Source organism: Eurosta solidaginis, chromosome X (assembly GCF_040869045.1).
Source record: "Eurosta solidaginis isolate ZX-2024a chromosome X, ASM4086904v1, whole genome shotgun sequence".
Classification (NCBI taxonomy): Eukaryota; Metazoa; Arthropoda; class Insecta; order Diptera; family Tephritidae; genus Eurosta; species Eurosta solidaginis.
In genome coordinates, this window is record NC_090324.1 from 22254613 (window position 1) to 22281260 (window position 26648).

Genomic DNA, 26648 nt, shown 5'->3' on the forward strand with positions numbered 1-26648 from the left:
GATATTATTGCTAGTTTGAAACATCTGGCTTTTCTGATTGCTTTCATCTTGGAGGGTAACGAACTCCAAAGACGGATTTACTGAGAAAGATCATTCTGGAGGATGTCACGTATTTAGAGTTCGGGATCAATAGATTCAGTGTCCTCGTAGACTGACACAAAGTTAGTTTATTAAATAAGTAAGGCGGATATTGAAAATGCAGTAGTTTGTGTAAGAAATATAAATTTCTCATTTTTAGGAAATGACAAACGTCGCTTCCGAAATTTTGGGCAGCGTACGAAATATATGGTCAAACTTCCTCTTAGAAAAAACGAACCGGGCAATATTTTTTATGGCTAGCTGCAATTTATTAAGCGACATCGAATCAAGGCTACCGTAAATAAGTTCTCCGTCAGAAATGTGAGGTATTATAAGAGCTTTGACTAGCTTCAATTTAGCGTATCGCGGTAATATATAGGCAGTTCTGTGTAAGTTACGAAGGATATTATAGATTTTACCAACCACAAAGTTGATATGGTCAGTGCAGGTCAGATTTGAATTGATTTTGAATCCTAAATTGGTAACAGCATCGTGAAAAAATATTTTATCGCCATTAAGCATAATTTCAGGAAGGCTACTTAAATCATATGTTACGTTCGATATTGATCGCCTTAGATTTTGTAGCATTAAGAGACAATTTATTTAAAAGAGGCCAGTTCCAAATACATCTTAAATCGTCATTCAGCCTAATAAATAAATCTTCGGAAAGCCCGATCGGACGAGACATATACATTTGGGGATCGTCGGCATAAAGGTGAATAGAGGCATTATGGCAGCAAGTGACTATATCGTTAATAAACAGAGTAAAGAATATTGGGCTTAGGATGGATCCTTGCGGAACACCAGACATTATGGGCTTCAAATCACTTGCTGAAAGCGTCCAGTGAGATAACTTTGCATTAACTTAATTACAAAAGGGCTGAAGTTGTAGGCTGTTTCGAGCTTTCGAAGTAGTATTTTATAATCAACCATGTCAAAGTCTCTTGAGAAATCTAGAAGAACTAGAACTAGACTTCATTATGGTCGTAGGCTGGACGTATATCTCCAGGATTCTTAACATACATGTAGCACAACTCCTCTTCTAAATCCAGATTGAACCTCAGATAGTAAATGGTTATTATAAACATATTAAGTTATGTGCTTTGATAGTAATTTCTCGTATACTTAAGATAGCGCAGGCAGCAAGCTTATTGGTCTAAAGTCTTTGCATGAAACCAGAGTCTTTGATTTAAGAACCGGAATGACATTAGCCCTTTTCCACTGAATAGGAAACGCACAGGATGTGATTGAAAAATTAAATATATGCGTTATCTAGGAGGTTACATAAAGAAGAAGAAGCTTGATAAAACGCACGCATCGATACCTACTACATTGGATTTAATAGGTAAAATAGCATCCACCACATCACCCCCTGTTACTACAGTGAAATCAAAAATATTGGTTTTCGGTATATTCTTTACCGCAATCATATCTTCGTTATCCTTATTGGCATAAGCATTGGGTGCACTATGGTTTGTATGATCACACAAGAAATGTGCATTCAAAACATTGAGGTCTATGTTACATTGAAGATGATCATTTTTAGTAGATATTCCGAAACAGCAAAGATTTTTCCAGAGAATTTTGGAAGGAAGTTTGGCATCAAATTTAATGCTGACATAAGCTACCTTAACATTTCGGATGCATAGGTTGGTTTGGTTCCGTAAGAGATGGTAGGCTTCCCACTGGTGATCATTCTGGCATCGCTTCCACACCCTGTAAGCCCTCTCTGGTTTTTTTTATTAATTCCAAGATCTCTGATGTTAACCAAGGTTTTTTGTGGCTGTGGATGTTTACGGTCTCTAGCGGGACGTATGTATTAAACAGATAATTAACGTGGTTACTAAAATATTGTAATTTTTCGTCTAAGAAATGACAAACATCCACTCCAGTCAAGGCGAGAGGCCTCTTTACTAAGTACTTCTAAGTTTACACAATTGTAATTCCTAAACGTTATTTCAAATCCGGGGTCTTTTACATTGAATTGCCAATCATACGATAAGAACAGCATTTAATGATCAGATGTACCTTCGATGGGGAGTTGGTCAAAAAGATTTAAGTAATTGACATTGTTAACACAGATTAAGTCAAGCAAGCTAGGCCTACTGGAAGAGGAAGGGTTCTTCTCGAAAGCCTTATTTCTTTGAGGCTAGAACTCCTAAATGAATCAGGGATATATACCTTCGATACAGGTACCAGACGATGCATTATAGATCTCACCTTCGCTAGCAGCGAAATAGCAAGACGAGCAAAATGGTCCACAAGCACCGTCTACACACACAGCGACCAGAAAGCTATTAGCGTAGAGCTGCTCGAAACTACACGAACGGTAGCAGCAAGACATCGATAAAGTAGGAAATGGAAACAGCACCTTTTCGACCCACAAATATTTGACATTATCCGGAAGGACGCCATAGTACGAGAATCGCACGCGGAAGACCAGTCGGTTCAAATCACTAAGTTGCTATGTATGGCATGTGATGCTGCCATGCCCAGAAGTCGCGGAAAAGCACAGCGCACTCCGGTATATTGGTGGAATGACGAAATTGCGGAAGAGCGTAGAAAATGTCACAAAGCACGAAGAATAGCGCAGAGGGCATGCTCATCACCCCGATATGCGGAGCTATACAGCACCTATATCGCACGAAGAAAGGCACTTAAAAATGCTATAAAAAAGAGCAAGAAGTTATGCTTTAGGGAACTGCTGGATAATGTCGACCTAGATCCTTGGGAATCAGCCTACAGAACTGTGATGGCCAAAGTTAAAGGACCGATATCACAGCAACCTACGTGCCCGATACTGATGAATATTATTGTTGAAACACTTTTACCGGCGCAAGATCGTTGGGCTTATCCAAGCGAGGATATAGAAAGTACGGAAATTCCGCAAATTACAGAGCAAGAGGTGCTGAATGCTGCAAAAAGAGTTGCTGATAACAAATCCCCAGGACCCGACGAAGTACCAAACATAGCTCTTAAAGCCGCGATTACAAGTAGGGCTACATTATTTACTGATCTTTTTAATGCCTGTATGCAAGAAGGCGTGTTCCCTCGCCCGTGGAAACGACAGAGACTTGTCCTATTGCTGAAACGTGGTAAACAGCCGGACCAACCATCCACTTTGTATGCTGGATTCCCTAGGGAAGATTTTCGAGCGTATAATTAGTGAGCGCCTACAGCTGACTCTAGAAAGACCAGGCGGCTTATCGAATAGTCAATATGGATTTCGCAAATCAAGATCCACCGTAGATGCAATACAAACAGTCGTCAATATAGCTAGAGAAGCTATTTCTGGAGGCCAAAATAAAAGGAGGTTCTGTGCACTGATTATGTTGGACATCAAGAATGCTTTTAACACTGCGAACTGGATGCAGATAATGGCAGCGCTGCAAAGCTTCGGCACTCCAGCTTACCTACGCAGAATAATAGGTAGCTATCTTAAAGGCAGATTACTTCTTTTTGACACGGATCAAGGAGCAAAAGGGTACAAAATCACAGGAGGCGTCCCACAGGGATCTGTTCTCGGTCCAGCGCTTTGGAATGTAATGTATGACGGGGTGCTAAAGATTGATTTACCAGAAAACACGCAAATTGTGGGATATGCTGATGATATTGCAGTGGTAGTAGTGGCCAAGAAACTGGACCTGCTTCAAGCATTATGTAATGACGCCGTAGCAAGAATAAAGGAATGGCTGACCAATACGGGACTGGAGTTGGCTAGCCAAAAGACGGAAGTGATATTAGTAAGCTCCAAACGGTCGGCGAACGAGTTAGTCTTAAATGCCGGGGATCACCAAATCACCTCAAAGGATTCCTTAAAATACTTAGGAGTGCACATTGACTCTAAGTTAACTTTCAAAGAGCACTTCAGAGCGGTGGGAGAGAAAATTATCAAAGTTAATGGATCACTTATGCGAATAATGCCTAACATTGGTGGTCCGAGCGAAGCTACACGTCAGCTATTGTCCACAGTAACCAGCTCAATAATACTATACGCAGCACCAGTGTGGTATGGATCTAAACAGACCCATCAAAAATATATATTAGCAGCGTACCGACTTGCTTCTTTAAGAATAGCAAGTGCTTATCGGACGGTGTCCGACGACGCGATCCTGGTTCTAACCCGGAAAATTCCAGTGGACTTACTGGCAAGCGAAATGGCCGATCTGTATAACACTGATATCGAGCGACCATTTGAAGAAGACAAGAAAAGAGCAAGGACACAAACAATAGCTAAGTGGCAAGAACGGTGGGAGGCCTCGAGTAAAGGGCGTTGGACTTTCACACTAGTTTGGAACGTAGCTCAATGGAATGAGCGGAAGCACGGCGAATTGAACTATCATCTCACGCAGATAATGAGTGGACATGGCGGTTTCAAAGAGTATTTATGGAAGCGTAGGATAGAGGAAGATCCTCATTGCCCAATGTGTACCACGGAGTTAGAAAACGCAGAACACGTCATGTTCCACTGCCCCCGTTTCCACGAAGAAAGACTCGCCTTACATGGAGTCTTTGGGGAGGAACCTACCACGAGAAATTTAGTACCACATATGTGCAACAGGAAAGAGTGCTGGACTGCAGTGAGCAAAATGGCATTTATAGTAATGACACGCCTGATGGATGCTGAGAAGGAGCGCAGAGAAATGCGCATACGAAGCAGTGGTGATTAAATGAACACTCAGAGCAAATAGCGGGAACCTGGACGCAGGGACAACAGTAGGCTCTTAAAAAATGAGAAATATGGAACGCCACCCTGAAGTAATGCGAAAGTGGTGCCGGGGTGGGCGACGGTTTCAGAACGGGGCTGTTTTTTAGTCTACGGACACACGGTTGCGGCGACGGAAGCAATTATGGTGCATTAGGCATTTATCAGCCTCCCCGCAAAAAAAAAAAAAAAAGGCCTACTGGTATTAGCAAAGCGGGTTGCTAATGGATTTTTAATATTTAAATCACAGGCCATAAAGTTATTTATAAGAGACTTATTACGGGAGTCATTATTAAGAATATCTATATTAAAATCCCCGCATATAATCACATGCTCATAATATATATAACACACCGGCAATTTCTGAAATAGGGCAGCCAGGTCATTGGACCTATTAGGGTTGTAGACGCAAGCAACAAAACATTTAGCCCGAGCGTCACCTATCTCAATAAATATGCTCTCAACCTCACTTTCATGCTCTGACCGATACACTATTCTTGGATTTAAGAAAGCTTTATAGTATATAGCAACACATCCACCACGAACGTTGTCTTTTCTGTCGTTCCTAAATAATACATAAATACCAATTTTGTATGCGTGATCATCCGCATTGGATCTAAACCAAGTCTCCATAATACAAATCAAGTCAATGTTGTGACCATTGAAGCATTCATTCATTCAGTCATGTGAACAAACACATATTTTCGTTTCTCCTGAGACGCATTGACTATTACATACATATTCATCCATATTGTACATGTATACAGTCTACGTCTACGTCTCGTAACTTAAGGCTTCTTCTATTTCAAATTCCTCACACACAATTTATTCCCACGACTAGCCATACGCTTAAACTGCATTTCTCATATTCTATTCCGATTTTGTTTACTACGCGTTTTCCCACCAAGCCGAATATATGCACTTCATATCTTGTACACTTAGTATGTAATAATGCAAATATGTATGCAGGTAACTCGAAAGAATTAGTTAGAATAATTTTGTATAAATACTAAGGTAACTTCCCAAATAAAGACAATAATGGTTTAGACACCAAACCGAAAACAATATTTTTACTTTTCTGTACTATATTGCGATCCTGCTAATGATTCTGGTGGCTGACTATTCAACCTAAATTCATTAACAAGGATAAAACTGGCTCATTATTCAGCCTAAACCCTATAAAGAAAAGAAATTGAACAATAGTTTTTTTTTTTAAATTACTGGTGGATTATTCATGAATAAAAGTAAACGGTTTGAATTGATATACAAAAGGATTCACAGCAAAGGAAGTTGGTACAAAAACGCAAATCTACGTCCTTATCCAGTCAGAAATTTCCAATGCGAAGCATGCGAAGTGGAATAATATTTAAGAAAGACGGTTTGAGAATAGCAGCAGCAATATTCCAGCAAAAGGCATCATATATAACGTTTGAATTGGTATACAAAAGGAATCACAGCAAGGGAAGTTGGTGCTAAACACAAATCTACGTCCATAGCCACCCAGGATAGGCCAAAGCGATGCATACGAAGTGGAATAATTAAAAGAGGCGGTTTGAAGCAAAAAAAAAAAAAAAAGAGGACAACCTACAACCTACAACGAGCAGCAAATATTTATTATAATAATATTTATTTTTAAGTAGGTAACACTAACAATATTCCGGTAACCTAACGGCTGCTTATTGACGAGCAAAAATTCAATATTTTACTGTAAAAGCTTTTTTACTAATTATTTAGTTATGTTCCCCGAAGAGGGCATACACAGAAAGAAAAAAGATAGGTTAATCTAACCGAAAAAGGTTGTTAATAAACTATTTTTCTACTTTGTATTGAAAACACAAACAACAAGTACAACTCAGGTGGTTAATCTAATCGAAAAAAAAAATTGTTAAACGAATTTGGAGATTTTTAACCATAAAAATAGTTTAACTAACCGTCAGAATTGTAAATGTACTATTCTGGTTGGTTAAACTAACCGTTAGAATCGTAGCATATAACTTTAACTACAAAAAATGGTATGGCTAAACTCTAAAATGGTAAAATTTCAATTCTTAACAGCCAAAATAGTAAAAATAACCAAATAAAATTTTAACTGCACTATTTTTGTTGCTTAAACTAACCGTTAGAATTGTAGCATATAAATTTAAAAATGGTATGGCTAAACTCTAAAATGATAAAATTACAATTCTTAACAGCCAAAATAGTAAAACCAACCAAATAAAATTTTAACTGTACTATTTTGGTTGGTTAAACTAACCGAAAAGATAGTTTATTCGATGAGAATAACGGCAAATCTTGATGCTTTGTGCAAAATAAAACAACTCATTGTTGATATTCAGTTGCCAAATTTTCGTGGACAGTGTTTGTTGCGTGGGCGTTGTTTAAAGTGAGATTTAATTTAATTAAAATTAATAGAATAACAATGAGTCTTAACAATTTTTCTGTTATTTCAGCGCAAGCAATAACGTTGACCAATTTGAAATATCTGACGGAGTCTGACCTTGCAGATTTGTTCAAGAACGACACGATTGGTGCTAGAGCAGAATTCCGCCACAAACTCATAACTTGGAGGAAAGCAAACGTAAGTATTTTAAAGTCTCGGTGATTGTTTCAGTTAATTTTTCGCAAAATATTTTAGGGTTATAGCAACGTGTCAACGTGTGATACAGCTTCAGTCAATTCTGACATTGTTGATTTTATGCAGCAGTGGCGACAGCGGAACATTGGCATTGAATCCCTTTCATGTTCACAGCCATCCAGTTCTTCGTCACAAGACTTTTTAAGTGAATATAGTGTGCAAAATAAATCAAAAATAATTATAATTGTTTAGGATTTACAACAAGTGCTGAATGCTCATCCAACTGGTGAGTATGTTCTTCGGTTGGGCAAGCTAGATGACGCTGGGAGGAAGATCTTAATTGATGCGACTGTGTCTTGGTTTATTAAAAGAAAAATCAAGATATTCCGAAATACATTCCAATCTATTGCGCAAGATATTTCTAACAGACTTAAAGACGACAAGGTTTTACAAATTATACATTACTTCTAAAATTATTTCTATATTTTCATAAATTTTCAGTCTATTTACTATCACAAAGATCCGATTACCTTGAGGCCAGCAGGCCGTTTGTACGATAAATATTACAACACATTGAAAAGATTGAAGAAATCTGGTGAATTAGTGGACCCAGAAAGTCCAACTTCTGAGACATCACCGACAGGAGAACATACGTTTACTTTCGATGATGAAAAATGTAACTAATGCCATGCCAATATCTTTTGCTTATAGTGATTTGACGTTTCTTTATGCAGCTGCCTATGACTGGCTCAAACTATTTGTTTCGCCGTGGAGCACATTTGAAGCTAATTGGAAGAAAACATTCAAAACCAGACGACAACAAATTTTGAACTCAAGTGGTAACACATCAGCGAACACTTTACGAAACTGGAAACTTTTTTCCCATTCGTGTGGTTACAATCTGGTAGGTGGATTTTACATTTTAATGTACAATGTTGAAATGAAAATCATGCTTCATACTTTCGTTTGTTCCAGATTGATATTGACTTTAATGCTCTGCATCAGAATTCCTCAAGGCTAACAGAAAATTGGCAACTTAAAGCATTGTTGCTGCACGCTGTACTACGACCTAATATAAAACGGAAATCAGATGACAAAACGGTTTTTAGAAGCACTATTAAGGATTCTCAGCTCTCGTTTTTACTACAGGTTAATACTGTGAACGATGTAGAAAATAAATTAGATAACCTGAAAACATTGCAACCACTAATTATCGCAATTGGCAGTGATTTGAGCGATTGCAAATTTTATGTTTACTATGACGAGATCAAGTATGAGCTTCCTTGATTTTTAAGTGCTTTAGACATATGCTTTAAGACTTTTCATGTTTTACATTTAAAATATCCACAGGATAGCATTGAGTTTTGGACGTTTGTCCAAAGATATTTTTATTCCATTGAATTGACTGAAGATAAACCTTCCCCAAATGTACTTTGGTGTTGACCAACTTAATGTAATGTAATTACATAAAAGTAAACTTAAACATTTTATATATATTTTTAATAATTTTACGTTATATATATTTTGTTCGAAAATGGTCTTGTGCTTTGTATGCAACGAAAGTTTTGAAGATGTTGATAAACTCGTAGTTCATCTAAAAAATTTTCACAGTTTAACATCACCTAGTACTTTTTACTGTCTGCATTGTTGCCCTTATTACCAGTGCTTACGAACTTTTAAAAGCCACTTTAAGAAAGTGAATTCATGCGTTTCTAATTTAAGTTCAACATTTCAGAGGCTTACTAGATCTGAAAATATAAATTTTCCGTTAAAATTCAATAAACAGCAATGTAATCAAGAAAGTCAAGAAATTTTCGAATTTCCCCGTGCTGAGTTCGAAAATATTGCGCTGCTATTTTTAAGTAAATTACACAGCCAATCAAATTTCGCTCGATCTGATGCAGAACAACTTATTGATGACAGAGCAAATGATTTGCTTTTGCCAATAGCTGACTATTTAGAAAATTATATATTGGATTTTGCAGAACAAAAAAAAAAAAAAATCCAGCTCAGAAACTTTGTTTCTGTTTTAAGAGACCCATTTTCCAAGTGTAAAACATTTTACAAATTTTTAAAGGAACTCAAAAAGAGAAACAGTTTTGAAGATCCACAAGAATTGGACATTGACAATAGAATTGCACCTGTGGTTCATCACCATGATATTTCTTTAACAGAAAAGCATAGTAAGGGTGTACTAATGCCATTACGATTTCAAATTAAACATTTTTTCGAACTTCCCAATGTGTTAAAAGACACCTTGGAAAATACACTGACATTTCTTTCACATGAAAGCAAAATAAACAAGTAAGGAAGGTTAAGTTCGGGTGTAACCGAACATTACATACTCAGTTGAGAGCTATGGTGACAACATAAGGGAAAGTAACCATGTAGGAAAATGAACCGAGGGAAACCCTGGAATGTATTTGTATGACATGTGTATCAAATGAAAGGCATTAAGGAGTATTTTATGAGGAAGTGGGCCATAGTTCTATAGGTGGACGCCATTTAGGGATATAGCCATAAAGGTGGACCAGGGCGGAATTTAGAATTTTTTTACGATATGGGTATCAAATGAAAGGTGTTAACGAGTATTTTAAAAGTGAGTGGGCCTTAATTCTATAGGTGGATGCCTTTTCGGGATATCGTTATAAAGGTGGACCAGCGTTGACCCTAGAATGCGTTTGTACGATATGGGTATCAAATGAAAGGTGTTAATGAGTATTTTAAAAGGGAGTAATCCTTAGTTCCATAGGTGAACGCCGTTTCGAGATATCGCCACAAAGGTGGACCAGGGGTGACCCTAGAATTTGTTTTTACAATATGGGCATCAAACGAATGGTGTTAATGAGTATTTTAAAAGGGAGTGGGACTTAGTTCTATAGGTGGATACCGTTTCGAAATATCGCCATAGAGGTGGACCAGGGGTGACTCTAGAATGTGCTTGTACGATATGGGTATCAAATTAAAGGTATTAATGAAGGTTTTAAAAGGGAGTGGTGGTTGTTGTATAGGTGGTCGCCGTTTCGAGGTATCGCAATAAAGGTGGACCAGGGGTTACTCTGGAATATGTTTGTACGATATGGGTATCAAATGAAAGGTGTTAATGAGTATTTTAAAAGAGAGTAATCCTTAGTTCCATAGGTGGACGCCGTTTCGAGATATCGCCACAAAGGTGCACCAGGGGTGACTCTAGAATTCTTTTGTGCAATATGGGTATCAAACGAAAGGAGCTAATAAGTATTTTAAAAGGAAGTGGGCCTTAGTTCTATAGGTGGACGCCTTTTCGAGGTATCGCAATAAAGGTGGACCAGGGGTGACTCTAGGCTTTGTTTTTACGATATGGGTATCAAATGAAATGTGTTAATGAGTATTTTTAAAAGGGAGTGGGCCTTCGTTCTATAGGTGTTCGCCCTTTCGAGATATCGCCATAAAGGTGGACCAGGGGTGACTTTAGAATATGTTTGTACGATATGGGTATCAAATGAAAGGTGTTAATGAGTATTTTAAAAGGGCGTGGGGCTTAGTTCTATAGGTGGACGCCTTTTCGAGATATCGCCATAAAGGTGGACCAGGGGTGACTCTAGAATGAGTTTGTACGATATGGGTATCAAATTAAAGGTATTAATGAGCGTTTTAAAAGGGAGTGGTGTTAGTTGTATATGTAAAGGCGTTTTTCAGATATCGACAAAATGTGGACCAGGGTGACCGAGAACATCATCTGTTGGATACCGCTAATTTATTTATATATGTGGTACCTGCCAAGATTTTAAGGGTTTTTTGTTTCGCCCTGCAGAAATTTTTCATTTTCTTCTACTTAATATGGTAGGTGTCACAACCATTTTATAAAGTTTTTTCTAAAGTTATATTTCGCGTCAATAAAACAATCCAATTATCTTACCATGTTTCATCCCTTGTTTCGTATTTGGTATAAAATTATGGCATGTTTTTCATTTTTCGTAATTTTCGATATCGAAAAAGTGGGCGTGGTCATAGTCGGATTTCGTTCATTTTTCATACCAAGATAAAGTGAGTTCAAGTGAGCACGTGAACTAAGTTCATTAAGGATATGCCGATTTTTGCTCAAGTTAACGGCCATGCGGAAGGACAGAGGGACGACTGTGTATAAAAACTGGGCGTGGCATCAACCGATTTCGCCCATTTTCACAGAAAACAGTTAACGTCATAAAATCTATGCGCCTACCAAATTTCAAAAGGATTGGTTAATTTTTGTTCGACTTATGGCGTTAAAAGTATCCTAGACAAATTAAATGAAAAAGGGCGGAGCCACGCCCATTTTGAAATTTTCTTATATTTTTGTATTTTGTTGCACCATATTATTACTGGAGTTGAATTTTGACATAATTTACTTATATACTGTAAAGATATTAAATTTTTTGTTAAAATTTTACTTTAAAAAAATTTTTTTTTTAAAGTGGGCGTGGTCTTTCTCCGATTTTGCTAATTTTTATTGAGCGTGCATATGGTAATAGCAGTACAGTTCCTGCCAAATTTCATCATGATATCTTCAACGACTGCCAAATTACGGCTTGCAAAACTTTTAAATTACCTTCTTTTAAAAGTGGGCGGTGCCACGCCCATTGTCCAAAATTTTACTAATTTTCTATTCTGCGTCATAAGTTCAACTCATCTACCAAGTTTCGTCGCTTTATCTGTCTTTTGTAATGAATTATCGCACTTTTTCGGTTTTTCGAAATTTTCGATATCGAAAAAGTGGGCGTGGTTATAGTCCGATATCGTTCATTTTAAATAGCGATCTGAGATGAGGGCTCAGGAACCTACATACCAAATTTCATCAAGATACCTCAAAATTTACTCAAGTTATCGTATTAACGGACGGACGGACGGACGGACGGACATGGCTCAATCAAATTTTTTTTCGATCCTGATTATTTTGATATATGGAGGTCTATATCTATCTCGATTCCTTTATATATGTACAACCAACCGTTATCCAATCAAACTTAATATACTCTGTGAGCTCTGCTCAACGGAGTATAAAAACATTGTCAATGGACAATTATGGAACTCTAAAATTAGTTTATTTAGCGATAGAACTGCAATCCCTTACATTATCTACTTTGACGATTTTGAAATCAACAATCCTTTGGGTTCCCATAGAGGAACACAATCAATAGCTGCTTTTTATTAGGGTTTCCCCACTTTGCTACAGCACTTTCAATCGCGACTAGAAAATATATTCCCAGCTCTTTTCTTCAGAAGTAAATATAAACAGTTTGGAAATGACGCATCATTGAAACTACTAGTCGAAGAAATTAAAAACCTTGAAGAAGAGGGTATTGACATTAGCTTTGATAATACACGAAAAAAAATTTATTTTGTACTAGCACTAGTTGTGGGTGATAACTTAGGTTTAAATAGTATTCCCGGCTACACTAAAAGTTTTTCATCTAATTACTTTTGTCGATATTGTTTATGTAATAAAGAAGAAACTTCGTTTATTGTCGAGGAAATAGAAAGTAAACTTCGGAATGAGTTAAACTATGCAGAAAACCTTGCTACAGAAGATATACCTGAAAAACGAATAAATTTAACTGGTACATATGAGAATTCCATTTTCAATGATATAAATTCATTTCATGTTGAACATAATTTTACCGGAGATATTATGCACGATATTTTTGAAGGTGTTTGCAGATATGACGTTTCAAAAATATTACTTAATTTTATTGAAACGGAAAAATTATTTTCAATTGAATTTTTAAATGATCGAAAAAATCAATTTCAATACGGTGAAATTGAGTTAAGTAATAGATCATCATAAATTAAAATGTCACATTTGAAATGTCAAAAACTTAATATGTCAGCGATTGTTGCTAATTAATGTTCGTGGCCCAACATCATTCCAAGCGTTAAGAACAATTAATGGTGTATTGTGCGCAACATATCGTGAAGCATGTCAACAATTAAATTTGTTGGAGGATGATTAGCATTGGGAAGATACGCTTGCCGTTTCAACTGTAATAGCCAGTCCACATCAAATACGAACTTTATTTCGATAATAATTGCGATTATGGAATAATTTCAAAGATTATATGGCAGATGATATTTTAAACCAAATGCGTCGAAGTACTGCAAATTATGAGTTGGAATTAACATTGGAAATTTACAATGAAGCATTGATAAGGATTGACGACATTTGTTTGTCGATGTCAAACAAATCGTTAGTACAATTTGGCATACCAGCAGCAAATTGTGCAATGCATGATATGTTCAATCGAGAACTGGAGCGTGAATACCATTATGATTGTAATGAACTAAACACATTTGTAACTTGGATGCTCCTGGGGGAACAGGCAATACCTTTTTGATTCCATTGATATTGGCAACAATTCGATTAGATAATAACGTTGGATTGGCACTTGCTTCTTCCGGAATTGCGGCTGCATTACTGGAAGGCGGTCGCACAGCACATTCTGCATTAAATAAAACACCAAGATGTAATATTTCGAAAACATTTGGAATGGCAAAAGTTCTTAAAGTATGTAAGCTCATCGTATGGGACGAGTGTACTATGGCACACAAGAAATCATTGGAAGCACTTTATAGAACTTTGAAATGCAGATGAAATCAATGCATGTTCAAAATCATCGTATTTATGGAAACATGTAAACAAGCTTACACTTACGACAAAGCGTACGTGTTCAACTAAAAAACGAACCGTCAGCAGCTGAATTTTCACAGCAATTACTGAAAATCGGAAATGGCCAAATGATTACATCGCCTAACAATGTCTGCACTTTTGCACAGTCTAAAGAGGCATTGATACAGAGTGTATTTCCAAACAAAGTTCAACATTACAAAAACTATAATTGGCCCAGCGAAAGAGCAATTTTAGCTGGGAAAAGTAAGGACGTCAATGATATAAATGCAGCTATTTTGGATTAAACACCAGGTGGCATAGTTGCATATAAGTCAATGGACACTATTACTGATCAATTTGTTTCGTCCCTCCCACAAATAGTCATCCTCCCAGCAGCTCCTTGCAACAGGACTGCTCCATACTCCCTTACTCCGGGAAGGCATCGAATCCGTAGAGTGGCGGCCTCTCCCCTTAAGCACTTCAGAATTCTGCAGTTAAACTGTAATGGACTAACTGGGAAGATTACGGAGATAGTCGATTTCATGAAGCGGCACAACATCCGCATTGCTGTGATTCAAGAGACTAAACTCACAGCAAGATCTGCATTGCAGACCTGCTCTGGGTATAATGTCCACAGGAAAGACCGCGAGAGCGGAAATGGAGGCGGCCTCGCGTTTATCATACACCACTCTGTGCAATATTATATATTTGATCCTGGCATCGGCCGCAGGGACAACGTCTTAGAACGTCAAGGCCTATCTGTTCGGTCAGGCGATGAAAACCTAGAAATCATCAACATCTACATCCCTCCTGCCACCTGTTGCCCCAGTGGATACCGCCCTAATATCAGGGCTTTACTCACTGGCAACAATCGCATTATCTTAGGCGATTTCAATGCCCATCATGATCTATGGCATTCAAACTTGCGCGCGGACAGTAGGGGTGAGATGTTGGCGGATCAAATAGAAGGAACGACGTTCTGCACAACAAACGGAGACACCCCCACACGTATGGTAGGAAGCTGTCACAGCTCGCCAGATATCTCAATCGTGAGCACAGAACTCGTAAACTACGTCAACTGGCAGCCGATGGTAACATTGGCATCCGACCACCTGCCCATACTTATTTCGCTCGAGCGCACCGCCGACTTCATCTTCACCTAAAAACGCACTTTCATAAACTTCAAAAAAGGAAAGTGGGAAGAATATAAATCTTTTACAGACAACCGCTTTGCTGCCTTCCCTATCCCGACTGATGCCCGCCAAGGGGAGCGTGCCTTCCGTAAGGTCATTGAATCCGCCTCGGCACGTTTCTTTCCCGCCGGGAGAATTCCCGAAATCCGGCCCCACTTCCCGGCGGAGGCCGCAAACTTAGCGAGAGAACGTGACCTTATAAGACAGCTTGATCCAGGCGACCCCCAAATAAGGGATATAAACCAACGCATCAGATTGCTTGTGGACGAACACAAGTGGGCGAAATGGGAGGAGCACCTAAGAGGTTGTAACCTCTTTACGGGTGTGGGTAAACTTTGGTCCACCGTAAAGTCCCTATCGAATCCGACTAAGCACAAAAACAAAGTTTCCATCGCCTTTGACGACAAAGTGCTGTCGGATGCGAAAAAATGCGCGAGCGCTTTCTGCCGACAATATATAATGCATCCTACGGTCGACAAAGATAGACGGAGAGCCAATAGACAAGCACATAAACACAAATTCAGCGCGTCACCAATCACCATCACCGCTAAAGAGGTTGAGGACGTCATTGGTCGCGCTAAACCATCCAAAGCAGTGGGCCCAGACGGCATAGCCATGTCGATGTTTAAAAGCCTAGGGAAAGAGGGTTTCAAATATTTAGCGCATGTCTTCAACCTGTCTCTTTCCACCTTTGTCATACCCGAGAAATGGAAAATGGCCAAGGTGGTCCCGCTACTAAAGCCTGGGAAACCAGATAACATGGCGATATCTCTCCTATCGCCAGTGGCAAAGACGCTTGAAGCCATTTTGCTCCCCTATTTCCAAGCAAATTTGCTGCTAGTCCTTCATCAGCATTGTTTCATGGCAAAACTCCAAAGCACTACCACCGCGCAAAATGCGATTAGCACACAGATAAATTGCGGTTTAAATCAATACCCCCACCGTAGAACAGTACTCGTAGCGCTAGACCTATCAAAAGCTTTTGATACGGTCAACCATGGCTCGTTACTGCAAGACCTGGAAGGGTCTACCCTTCCCCCATGTCTTAAAAGGTGGACCGCAAATTATCTGGGTGGTCGGCAGGCATCGGTGCAATTAGAAACGAAACATCAAAACCAAGGAGAATTAAACAAGGGGTGCCACAGGGTGGTGTCCTATCCCCACTTTTGTTTAAATTCTACATATCTAAGCTACCTTCACCACCGGAAGGAGTCACAATAGTTTCCTACGCCGATGACTGCACAATAATGGCCACACGCCCAGGCCCAGGCCAAAAGATCGATGGGCTATGCAATAAAATAAACGGCTACCTCCCTGATTTCTCCAGTTTTTTCGCCTCGCGAAACCTGGCATTATCACCGACTAAATCTTCCGCGACCTTATTTACAACATGGACGTCCCAAATGTCGACCATTTTGAACATCCACGTCGATGGCACTACGCTACCGACTGTCCTACACCCCAAAATCTTGGGTGTGACGTTTGATCAGGATCTACATTTTGGTGAGCACGCAGCCGCAATTGTTCCGAGAATTCAGAGCCGTAACAAAATCCTTAAATCCCTCGCTGGCAGTACCCGGGGAAAAGGTAAAGAAACGCTCATGACTACATACAAAGCAATTAGCCAGCCGATTACGTGCTAAGCGTCACCCATATGATCCACAAGCCTAAAAATTACCCACTGGAAGAAACTACAGGCCTGCCAAAATACTGCTCTCAGAATCGCCACGGGCTGTCTTCTTATGTCCCCAGAACACCATCTGCATAATGAGGCGAGAATACTCCCCATCAGGGAGAGAAATGAGATGCTGACCAAACAGTTCCTGTTGATTACCCAGAAACCTGGGCATCCCAACAGACATCTGATTGATGAATCAGCACCGCCTAGGGGATTAAGGAGTCATCTCCGTAAGCATTTTGAGGAAATACGGCACCTGAGAACCCATCCGTATGAAGATAAAAAACACAAGCAGGTCCTTGGTAAACTCCATAAGCAGGCGTCGGACCTTTATGCCGGGAATATCCGGTGAATCCAGTACTTAAAGAAAAGTATCCGAAACTCGCGGAAACGCCTGTCACTCTTGCTCAACTTCGTTCTGGATACTGTAACAGGTTAAACTCATACCTATCCTGAATCAACCCCGACATACAAAATGTATGCCCCACTTGCAATATGTCCCCACATGACACCAACCATCTCTTTAATTGTAATGTGGAACCAACGCCTCTAACACCCCTTTCCTTATGGTCCACCCCAGTTGAAACGGCAAGTTTCCTTGGACTCCCGTTAGAGGATATTGATGACAATTTGTGATCGGTCGCGGCTATTAGTTGTGGCGAGCATTGCTACAACAACAACAACAACTGATAAAGATGATGTCGTAAATTATCCAACTGAATCCTTAAACTCACTCGGTTCGCCAGGCCTACCACCTCATAATTTACGATTAAAAATTGGAGCACCGATTATTATGCTGCGCAAAATTAATATGCCACGACTTTGCAAAGGTACCAAACTCGCTGTGAAGAAGCTAATGGGTAACGCTATCGAAGCAACAATTTTGAAAGGGAAGTACAAAGGAGAAGACGTTTTGATACCCAGAATTCCACTGATTCCGACGGATTTACACTTCGATTTCAAACGTTTGCAGTTCCCTATTCGCCTTGCCTTCGCTATGACAATTAATAAGGCGCAAGGACAGTCTTTACAAATGTGCGGTATTAATTTAGAATACCAAATTTTTTCTCATGGACAATTGTATGTAGCTTGCTCACGAGTAGGCAAACCATAGTCATTATTCATTTACGCGAAAGATAGAAAACCACAAAAACGTTGTCTACCAAAAAGTGTTACAATAAAGTTCGAATGAAATTGTATCAAAGAATTTGCTTTGTTTCATTTAATTTTATTCTCTTTCAGCAAATCATTGAATTTATCGCCTGACGAAGCAGGCGAGGGTACGCTAGTACTAATATACAATTCTTCTTTCTTGGTACGTTGAGGTGTGAGATATTGAAAATATAATGGCATTGAAAACTAAAAAGTACTTTTAAGTCACGTTTTCATTCGCCACACCTAACCAAAATACCATCAAAGTGCTAGCGGAATTTTTTGCAATAGGCAAAGAAATTTTTCCCTCAATTTATTATATGAATTTTTACGATAGTGAAGAAAATTTCCATGCATATTAGATAGGTTTATCTTATGTTTTTAGAAAAATTTTAATTTTAAGTTTTTAATTATATAAGCTGTACCAAGAGATTATCACTTACTCAGAGTTTATATTTCAGTTTGTCTCCTTATATCCACCAACTAAATGGCGGAAGATTCAGCAAAGTGTTCATTTGTTGTGTCTGCTTCATCACTGCTTACATACTCGCTGTAAGTTCAATATTTCGTTAACACATAGTAAAGATCTATATCAATATATCAAATTATACCGTTAATATTTATCATCTTTCATACATTAATTTCAATTGAATGAAAATTAAAAACTTGAAAACGATTCAGAAATTAAATTATAATTTTCTGAACATGAATTGTAACTTTCTGAATTTGAATAGTAATTTTCGAAACTCGACTTGTTGAACTTATATATGAAATTCTGAACATAAAGTGTAGTTTTCTGTACTTGAATTGCAATTTTCAGAAATTGAGTTGGAAATTCTGACTTGTATGGTAACTTTCTGAATTTAAATTGAAAATTCTGTGTGGTATCGTGTAATACGATCTCGTAAATTATTTTCACTCAAACTATAAATATGAAACTGTTCTGCCCTGAACTTAAATTATAATTTTCTGAACTTACGTGAACTGGAAAAGGTGTAGAAACTATTTTTTTGTGTTTTATCAGCCTTTTGATATGTAAGATCGCGGGTTCGAATCAAGCTCAAGGCTTTACAATAATTTTGCAGCATTATTATTGCTGTGATAAACTTTTTAAATTAGAATAGAAGAAAGAAAACAATTTTAGACAAATGCAAAGCTCATTCTGCTATCACACGGTGGTATGTTTGTCTTCATTGTTTCTATATCTATTCGAATTCTTGTCGATTTTTACGGTGCTACGGTGCTGCGATACCTGTTGCAGAAACGATGTGAATATTGGACTTGTTTTATAACAATGATGCCATAGTGCCATATTTATCCACAATTTTTTCCCACTGCTATGGGATGTATTATCGCCCTTTTGATTTGTACGATCGCGGGATCGAATCGAGCTCAAAGCCGAACAATAATTTTTTCATCATTATTACTTATTGTTATTATCCATTTTTTCTTGATTGAAAAATGTTTAAATTAGAATAAAAGAAAGATACTAAATTTTTGCCAACTGCCAAAGCTCCTTGTATAGATCCATTTCAGGAAATGCTAAATTCCTTCATCGGCAACGTTTAGGCGCTGCTGTTATAATCATTCAGCTATTACAGCGGTTGCTTGTTTGTTTCATTATTTCTACTACTGATAAAAATGGCGTCTAAACGATACAGATAAAGGAATTTAGCAACGAACTTTGCCAGCTGTCTAATATTTTTTCTTTCTTCTATTCTCATTTAATAATTTTTTCAATTAAGGAAACAATTAATATAATAGTAATAAAACAAATCATTGTTTGGCCTTTAGCTCGATGCAAAGTATTTCTTTGGCATTTTCTAGGGTTAAATATTATAAACAAAATAAGTATATAGTATTGCACATTTTTCAATCGCTTCACAATTTTTTCTGCTTACTTAAACTGAAATTTTGCTTTCAATTGAAATTTTTTTCCAAGCGAGCAGAACAAATTAAGGAGCGATGGAAAAAAGGGGCAAATAAAAGGGGTAAAATAGTAAAATAGAGCTTATGACCTGTAAAATGCACTTTACTCTCTATCTAGACTTTGGTGATTCGGAGGGCGAATAGTTTATAATTATATTATTTGTTATTTTAGTGGACTGTATTTTATTTTATATGTTTATTTATATATCTGTTCATGTAGAAGAACAGAGGTCGCTATAGACCCGTTATACCTTCCTATGTATTCAATTGGGGGCGAGCACTTGGGCTTGGGATAAGCTTCCTCATTTCGCTGTGAAAACCTCGCTGTTGCAGCTTGTATGTATTTATTGGGGCTGAGCACTTCGGATCTAAGGTATAGGTTTGAGCCACCTTATTTTATTATGAAAAACACCGATTTGGGATACAATTTTTAAACAGTGTCTTTAGAATATACCACTAACCAGTTGAGAATCGCAAGCGCACTCAATGGTTAATGAAACAAACGAAAGATAAATGTTCATAGTTTAATTCACTTAAACACTATTGAATCTTAAATAAATTATAATTACCTATACCGCGTATATATGTGGTGCACAATTGTAGGTGAAATTGCCACAACAGAAAGGTGATGATGCTTGGAAACTATATTTCGACGAAATTCCAGAAGAGATCGTTGATGAATTTGCTATGCGTTATGGGATTGAAAATATATACCAGGCAATGACACACTTCCATTGTCTATCAACAAAATATTTATGCCCTGGTGTTCCAGCTGTGATGAGTACATTATTAGCGAATATTAATGCATATTACGCACATACTACAGCCTCGTCAGCCGTATCAGCCAGTGACCGCTTTTCCGCTAGTAATTTTGGGGTAAGTGCATATATATTAGAATTTCTCGTTAAGTAAATTACACACCAACAACAAAAAATAAGGTTGCTTACATTGTTATATTACATTTGTTATACTACAGTAACACTGAAGCAAATGCGTCATATGAGCCGTTTATTTTGAAAGTGGCATAAGTCATTTCCAACTCATGGTCTTAAATGCATTGTTATTTTTGAACGAATGCATATATAGATGGTTCTACAATTATAAAATAATAATAAGAATTGCATCTTTTGGATATTGGACTCTAACAAACTGGAGGCGAGGAGAGATACAAACAAATTATCACTGAACCTAAACGACATGAAATGACTTATGCCACTTTCAAAATAAACGGCTTATATGTAGTTGGGGGCCAAACGCCCTTTTCATAGGTTTAAGCATATATATTGCTTTAACTTTAGTCTGCGATTTACAAATTGTAAATATCAGAGAAATTTTACAAAACACACCTTAATTTAAATTTTTCCACACTTATTTCATTTTCACAGTTTTAACCAATCCATTACTTTCGTCTGAGATATTCCACTTTGACATGTTTAAAATTCAACAGAAACAGGTGGAATGTAATTCCGTTTTGTTACCAACGAATACCGATTAATATGGTGATAACATATTTTGTTCAGTTTTAAGATATTGAAACTTGAAATTTCACAAAATTCGTATGCCTTTTTCTTTCGATGTTCACGACGGCTGTATGGGTTGCCGTTTACATTACCAAGGTGTATTTTAGGAGCCCGGAAGCGTTGACATCTTAGGGAACATCTCGGCCACTTTTACAGGTGAATTGACATCGATTGTATTGTCGAAATCATCGTTACCAATTTCAGATACGCTAATGCACCAACAATTCACTTTGTCTTATAATATACGTTAACTATATCTCGATTCCAGCTTGAGAGTTTCAGCAAACAGGAGAAGCCTGGTTCCCGATCCCCACAAGATCACCCTCCTCATGTACCGATGGTTTATCGTGTCGCTGGTCAATTCATAATTAGCATTACATAATTTCGTCGTCGATGTTTAGTACGGTTTGTTCGCGAAGACTGAAATCGAAGACTAGATCTGCCGGTAGCCTAAGACGTAAACGTGGTTTCTCGTTAGCTTACAATTTTATTGGGAAAATAGCGTGCTATTTGGATGAGCAAGAACACCATATACCTCGAGAGCGTAGCAGTTACCACGTTTACAGCGAATGAATGTACCCATATGATCTATATGGATGTCGCGGAGCGAGCTGGGCTCGATTGGGTGGAAATGTATGCTAACTTCTGGTTTTCCAGCCCAACGCTTTTTATAGCAACACGGTACGCATACAGTTATTTAATTTTTCCATAACATCTTAAATAAGGGAACCAACTAACTTTTTAAATTCTTCGAATTGTACGACTGAACATTGAGCCAGATTTTGGACAACAAATATTTAAGTAATGAGTTCAGAACGCACTATTTTTTCCGGCTGTTCTACTGGTACATCACTGATCGCATCTACGTGCGACATAGAACTACCCCGGCGATGGATGCACTCAAAGAAAATTCGAGGAATACTCTGTGTAAGTTCTCTGTTTTCTTTTATCTTTTCGATGGAGGAACAATCGGTTACCAGGTAGAATAGTAACTATGATAACGACTCTCCGCGTATGCCGTCCAGATTACGAACGTCGGTGTTTTTTCGTAAATTAGATATTTACATTGTAACTATTCCCGGTCGTCCGGGTCTTACTTACTTTCTTAATTGGCGTTCATTAGCATCTTTCGTTTGATACCCATATTGTACAAACAAATTCTATGGTCACCCCTGGTCCACCTTTGTGGCGATATCTCGAAACGGCGTCCACCTGTGGAACTAAGCATCACTCCCTTTTAAAATACTCATGAACACCTTTCTTTTGATACCCATATTGTACAAACAAATTCTAGGGTCACCCCTGGTCCACCTTTATGGCGATATCTCGAAACGGTGTCCATCTATGGAACTAAGGATTACTCCCTTTTAAAATACTCATTAACACCTTTCATTTGATACCCATATCGTACAAAGGCATTCTAGAGTCACCCCTGGTCCACCTTTATGGCGATATCTCGAAAAGGCGACCACCTATACAACTACCACCACTCCCTTTTAAAACCCTCATTAATACCTTTAATTTGATACCCATATCGTACAAACAAATTCTAGGGTCACACCTGGTCCACCTTTATGGCGATATCTCGAAACGGCGTCCATCTATGGAACTAAGGATTACTCCCTTTTAAAATACTCATTAACACCTTTCATTTGATACCCATATCGTACAAAGGCATTCTAGAGTCACCCCTGGTCCACCTTTATGGCGATATCTCGAAAAGGCGACCACCTATACAACTACCACCACTCCCTTTTAAAACCCTCATTAATACCTTTAATTTGATACCCATATCGTACAAACAAATTCTAGGGTCACACCTGGTCCACCTTTATGGCGATATCTTGAAACGGCGTCCACCTGTGGAACTAAGCTTCACTCCCTTTTAAAATACTCATTAACACCCTTCTTTTGATATCCATATTGTACAAACGAATTCTAGGGTCACCCCTGGTCCACCTTTATGGCGATATCTCGAAACGGCGTCCACCAATGGAACTAAGGATTACTCCCTTTTAAAATACTCATTAGCATCTTTCGTTTGATACCCATATTGTACAAACGCATTCTAGGGTCACACCTGGTCCACCTTTATGGCGATATCTCGAAACGGCGTCCACCTATGGAACTAAGGATTACTCCCTTTTAAAATACTCATTCACACCTTTCTTTTGATACATATATTGTACAAACAAATTCTAGGGTCACCCCTGGTCCACCTTTATGGCGATATCTCGAAACGGCGTCCACCTATTGAACTAAGGATTACTCCGTTTTAAAATACTCATTAACACCTTTCATTTGATACCCATATCGTACAAACGCATTCTAGAGTCACCCCTGGTCCACCTTTATGGCGAAATCTCGAAAAGGCGACCACCTATACAACTACCACCACTCCCTTTTAAAACCCTCATTAATACCTTTAATTTGATACCCATATCGTACAAACAAATTCTAGGGTCAGACCTGGTCCACCTTTATGGCGATATCTCGAAACGGCGTCCACCTGTGGAACTAAGCATCACTCCCTTTTATAATACTCATTAGCACCTTTCTTTTGATACCCATATTGTACAAACAAATCCTAAGGTCACCCCTGGTCCACCTTTGTGGCGATATCTCGAAACGGCGTCCACCTATGGAACTAAGGATTACTCCCTTTTAAAATACTCATTCACACCTTTCTTTTGATACATATATTGTACAAACAAATTCTAGGGTCACCCCTGGTCCACCTTTATGGCGATATCTCGAAACGGCGTCCACCTATTGAACTAAGGATTACTCCGTTTTAAAATACTCATTAACACCTTTCATTTGATACCCATATCGTACAAACGCATTCTAGAGTCACCCCTGGTCCACCTTTATGGCGAAATCTCGAAAAGGCGACCACCTATACAACTACCACCACTCCCTTTTAAAACCCTCCTTAATACCTTTAATTTGATACCCATATCGTACAAACAAATTCTAGGGTCACACCTGGTCCACCTTTATGGCGATATCTCGAAACGGCGTCCACCTGTGGAACTAAGCATCACTCCCTTTTATAATACTCATTAACACCTTTCTTTTGATACCCATATTGTACAAACAAATTCTAGGGTCACCCCTGGTCCACCTTTATGGCGATATCTCGAAACGGCGTCCACCTATGGAACTAAGGATCACTCCCTTTTAAAATACTCATTAGCACCCTTCATTTGATACCCATATCGTACAAACAAATTCTAGAGTCACCCCTGGTCCACCTTTATATCGATATTTCGAAAAGGCGTCCACCCATAGAACTAAGGCCCACTCCCTTTTAAAATACTCATTAACACCTTTCGTTTGATACCCATATCGTACAAACAAATTCTAGAGTCACCCCTGGTCCACCTTTATGGCGATATCTCGAAAAGGCGTCCACCCATAGAACTAAGGCCCACTCCCTTTTAAAATACTCATTAACACCTTTCATTTGATACCCATATCGGACAAACAATTTCTAAAGTCACCCATGGTCCACCTTTATGGCAATATCTCGAAAAGGCGTCCACCCATAGAACTAAGGCCCACTCCCTTTTAAAACACTCATTAAGATATTTCGTTTGACACCCACATTGTACAAACGCATTCTAGAATCACCCCTGGTCCACCTTTATAACGATATCCCGAAAAGGCGTCCACCTATAGAGCTAAGGCCCACTCCCTTTTAAAATACTCATTAACACCTTTCATTTGATACCCATGTCGTACAAACAAATTCTAGAGTCACCCCTGGTCCACCTTTATGACGATATCTCGAAAAGGCGTCCACCTACTGAACTAAGGCCCACTCCCTTTTAAAATACTCATTAACACCCTTCATTTGATACCCATATCGTACAAACAAATTCTAGTGTGACCCCTGGTCCACCTTTATGGCGATATCTCGAAAAGGCGTCCACCTATTGAACTAAGGCCCACTCCCTTTTAAAATACTCATTAACACCCTTCATTTGATACCCATATCGTACAAACAAATTCTAGAGTCACCCCTGGTCCACCTTTATGGCGATATCTCGAAAAGCCGTCCGCCTATAGAACTAAGGCCCACTCCCTTTTAAAATACTCATTAACACCTTTCATTTGATACACATATCGTACAAACAAATCCTAGAGTCATCCCTGGTCGACCTTTATGGCGATATCTCGAAAAGGCGTCCACCTATAGAGCTAAGGCCCACGCCCTTTTAAAATATTCATTAACACCTTTCATTTGATACCCATATCGTACAAACAACCCATTCCAGGGTTACCCTAGGTTCATTTTCCTACATGGTGATTTTCCCTTATTTTGTCTCCATAGCTCTCAACTGAGTATGTAATGTTCGGTTACACCCGAACTTAGCCTTCCTTACTTGTTGTATTTATATTTTTGTTGGTAACTTCCTTTACATCTCTCAAATGTTGTTTGTGGTTCTGTTTAAGTTTTTATAAACAAATTATATATATTGTAATTCTGTGAGAAGAAAAATTCATTCGTATTTTTTAAATTTTTTCTTTTTAATCTTTTATGCTTTTTTGTTTTTATTTTTTGTAAGTTTTCATTTTGTGTTTAAGTTTTTCACAAGATCAAAATATACTTGTAAATCATTTCTAATTATTAATAAAATAAATACATCATTTAAGTTTATAACCTTTTAAAAAAACCTACAAAACTTTTTATTCCCGACTGTGAAGTGTAGCGAAGAGAGGCCTTTATTCATTTTGTTTTAAATTATTTTAAACTATTTAATAGTATTAAGGAAAGAACAATTAAAGTTGGGATGAAGAAGAAGAACAAGACACAATGTTTAGGTCACAGACCTAAATATATCTGCCCTGTTGTTGTTGTTGTTGTTGTTGTAGCAGTGCTTCGCCCCATCCAATAGGTGCGACCGTGAGTAACCTTTAGAGTAAGCTTACACAGCCACCGATTTTGATCGCCGAATGCCGGTCGTAATCGTCCGATAAAAATAAACACATGTATTTAGATGAGCGTGTGCACATTTCAACCGATCACCGAATTGTTGTCGACCGTTGTCGTTTTCCACTGCCAATAAATTTGCGCGCGTTAAATTTTATCGTCCGAATCTGGTTACTAACTTGCATGCATTTACTGGAAAAAATAAATAATTGGGCGATGGACTGTGAAAAGTTAATTAATTGTGTGCAAAACAGACG

At 38.3% G+C, this 26648-nt stretch overlaps 2 protein-coding genes across 7 annotated transcripts in view; both read left to right on the plus strand.

Moving 5' to 3' along the window:
* Positions 1–26648, plus strand: part of unc-13 — a 4182017-nt gene that overhangs the window by 2223015 nt on the left and 1932354 nt on the right. For 5 of the 6 annotated variants that reach the window (XM_067757836.1, XM_067757834.1, XM_067757838.1 and 2 more), the window contains exon 12: positions 20536–20808. The exons of the other annotated variant lie outside the window; for it this stretch is intronic. In XM_067757836.1, the coding sequence (XP_067613937.1) occupies positions 20536–20808 (273 nt within the window). The remainder of the gene's footprint in view (positions 1–20535; positions 20809–26648) is intronic. 6 annotated transcript variants of the gene reach the window in all.
* Positions 2882–8763, plus strand: LOC137234364 (uncharacterized). Its single transcript, XM_067757947.1, has 7 exons — positions 2882–2951; positions 7234–7361; positions 7611–7802; positions 7860–8034; positions 8093–8262; positions 8334–8629; positions 8709–8763. The coding sequence occupies exons 1-7, from the start codon at positions 2882–2884 to the stop codon at positions 8761–8763; spliced, it is 1086 nt and encodes a 361-aa protein (XP_067614048.1).